The sequence below is a fragment of the Pyxicephalus adspersus genome, chromosome 12, assembly GCF_032062135.1.
Source record: "Pyxicephalus adspersus chromosome 12, UCB_Pads_2.0, whole genome shotgun sequence".
In the NCBI taxonomy this organism is placed as follows: domain Eukaryota; kingdom Metazoa; phylum Chordata; class Amphibia; order Anura; family Pyxicephalidae; genus Pyxicephalus; species Pyxicephalus adspersus.
Genome location: NC_092869.1, coordinates 197,629 through 198,514, shown reverse-complemented (window position 1 = coordinate 198,514; position 886 = coordinate 197,629). Strand labels below are relative to the sequence as shown.

The 886-nt window shown below is 53.2% G+C and overlaps 1 protein-coding gene across 1 annotated transcript in view; it reads left to right on the top strand.

The window, feature by feature from the left end:
* Positions 1 to 623: 623 nt before the first annotated feature.
* The window catches only part of MSTO1 (misato mitochondrial distribution and morphology regulator 1), a 5,140-nt gene continuing 4,877 nt past the window's right edge, over positions 624 to 886 (top strand). The window contains exon 1 of the mRNA XM_072428296.1: positions 624 to 780. Within this exon, the coding sequence (XP_072284397.1) occupies positions 697 to 780 (84 nt within the window). The 5' untranslated portion in view covers positions 624 to 696. The remainder of the gene's footprint in view (positions 781 to 886) is intronic.

Here is an 886-nt window from a genome sequence, read left to right as displayed (position 1 = left end):
CTTTATTCCAGCCCCCCTATTTTGTCTCCCTTGGGAAGTTGCCCCATCCTCCGTTGGGTTGGACGTTTCAGATTCTCCCATAGCCCATAAATACAAAGTGGGAGGTGGCCTGATTTGTGCCCGTGTCCCCAATTTGTCACCGGTGTCCCCATTGTCCCCAACATTGCTCCCAAGTGTTCCTATTTAAAGGGGGAGCTAGTGCTGGGGCAATAAGACATCTGCCCCCTTGTGGTCTGTGGGGGGCCTTTCCCACAATATTGATCTCCAAGAGAGATGTCAGCACAGGAAGATGATGGTGAAGTTTCCTGTGGAGGAGCCTGCGATCTAGGCAGGTATGGCCTCTCACAAATATATAAACCCACAAGGCTGACACTCTATTTGTGTGCAGTGCCCGGTATTGATTGGGGGACATCACACCCAATTAGAGAGACTCAGCACACAAACTGAAGCGTTCAAATGTGGATGAAAAAAACCGGAAAAATGGCGGCCCCGTCAAGGCGACACTTCCGGGTCATGGAAACATGGGCGGAGGCTTGTGCACGTCACCTGACCCATATTAACCACGCCTTCTACCTTTAGCGAATCCCTCGGCTCTTAATCCTGTGGGAGGCGGTGCGTTACAATCCGCCGGCCAATCAGAGTGGAGGCGGCCCTCTGCCATGGTGACAATCCCCGGTCTGCAAGTTTCGGAGTTTCATGGCGGCAGTGTGCAGGGAGGTTATCTGCCTCCAACTGGGGCAATATGCAAACAGTGTGGGGACCCATTGGTGGAATCTGCAGGTGAGAAGAGGAGGTGTATGGGGTATATAGGGGGAGGATGAGGTGGGGTTGTATGGGGTATATAGGGGGAGAGGGGAGGATGTGAGGTGGGGGTGTATGGGGTATA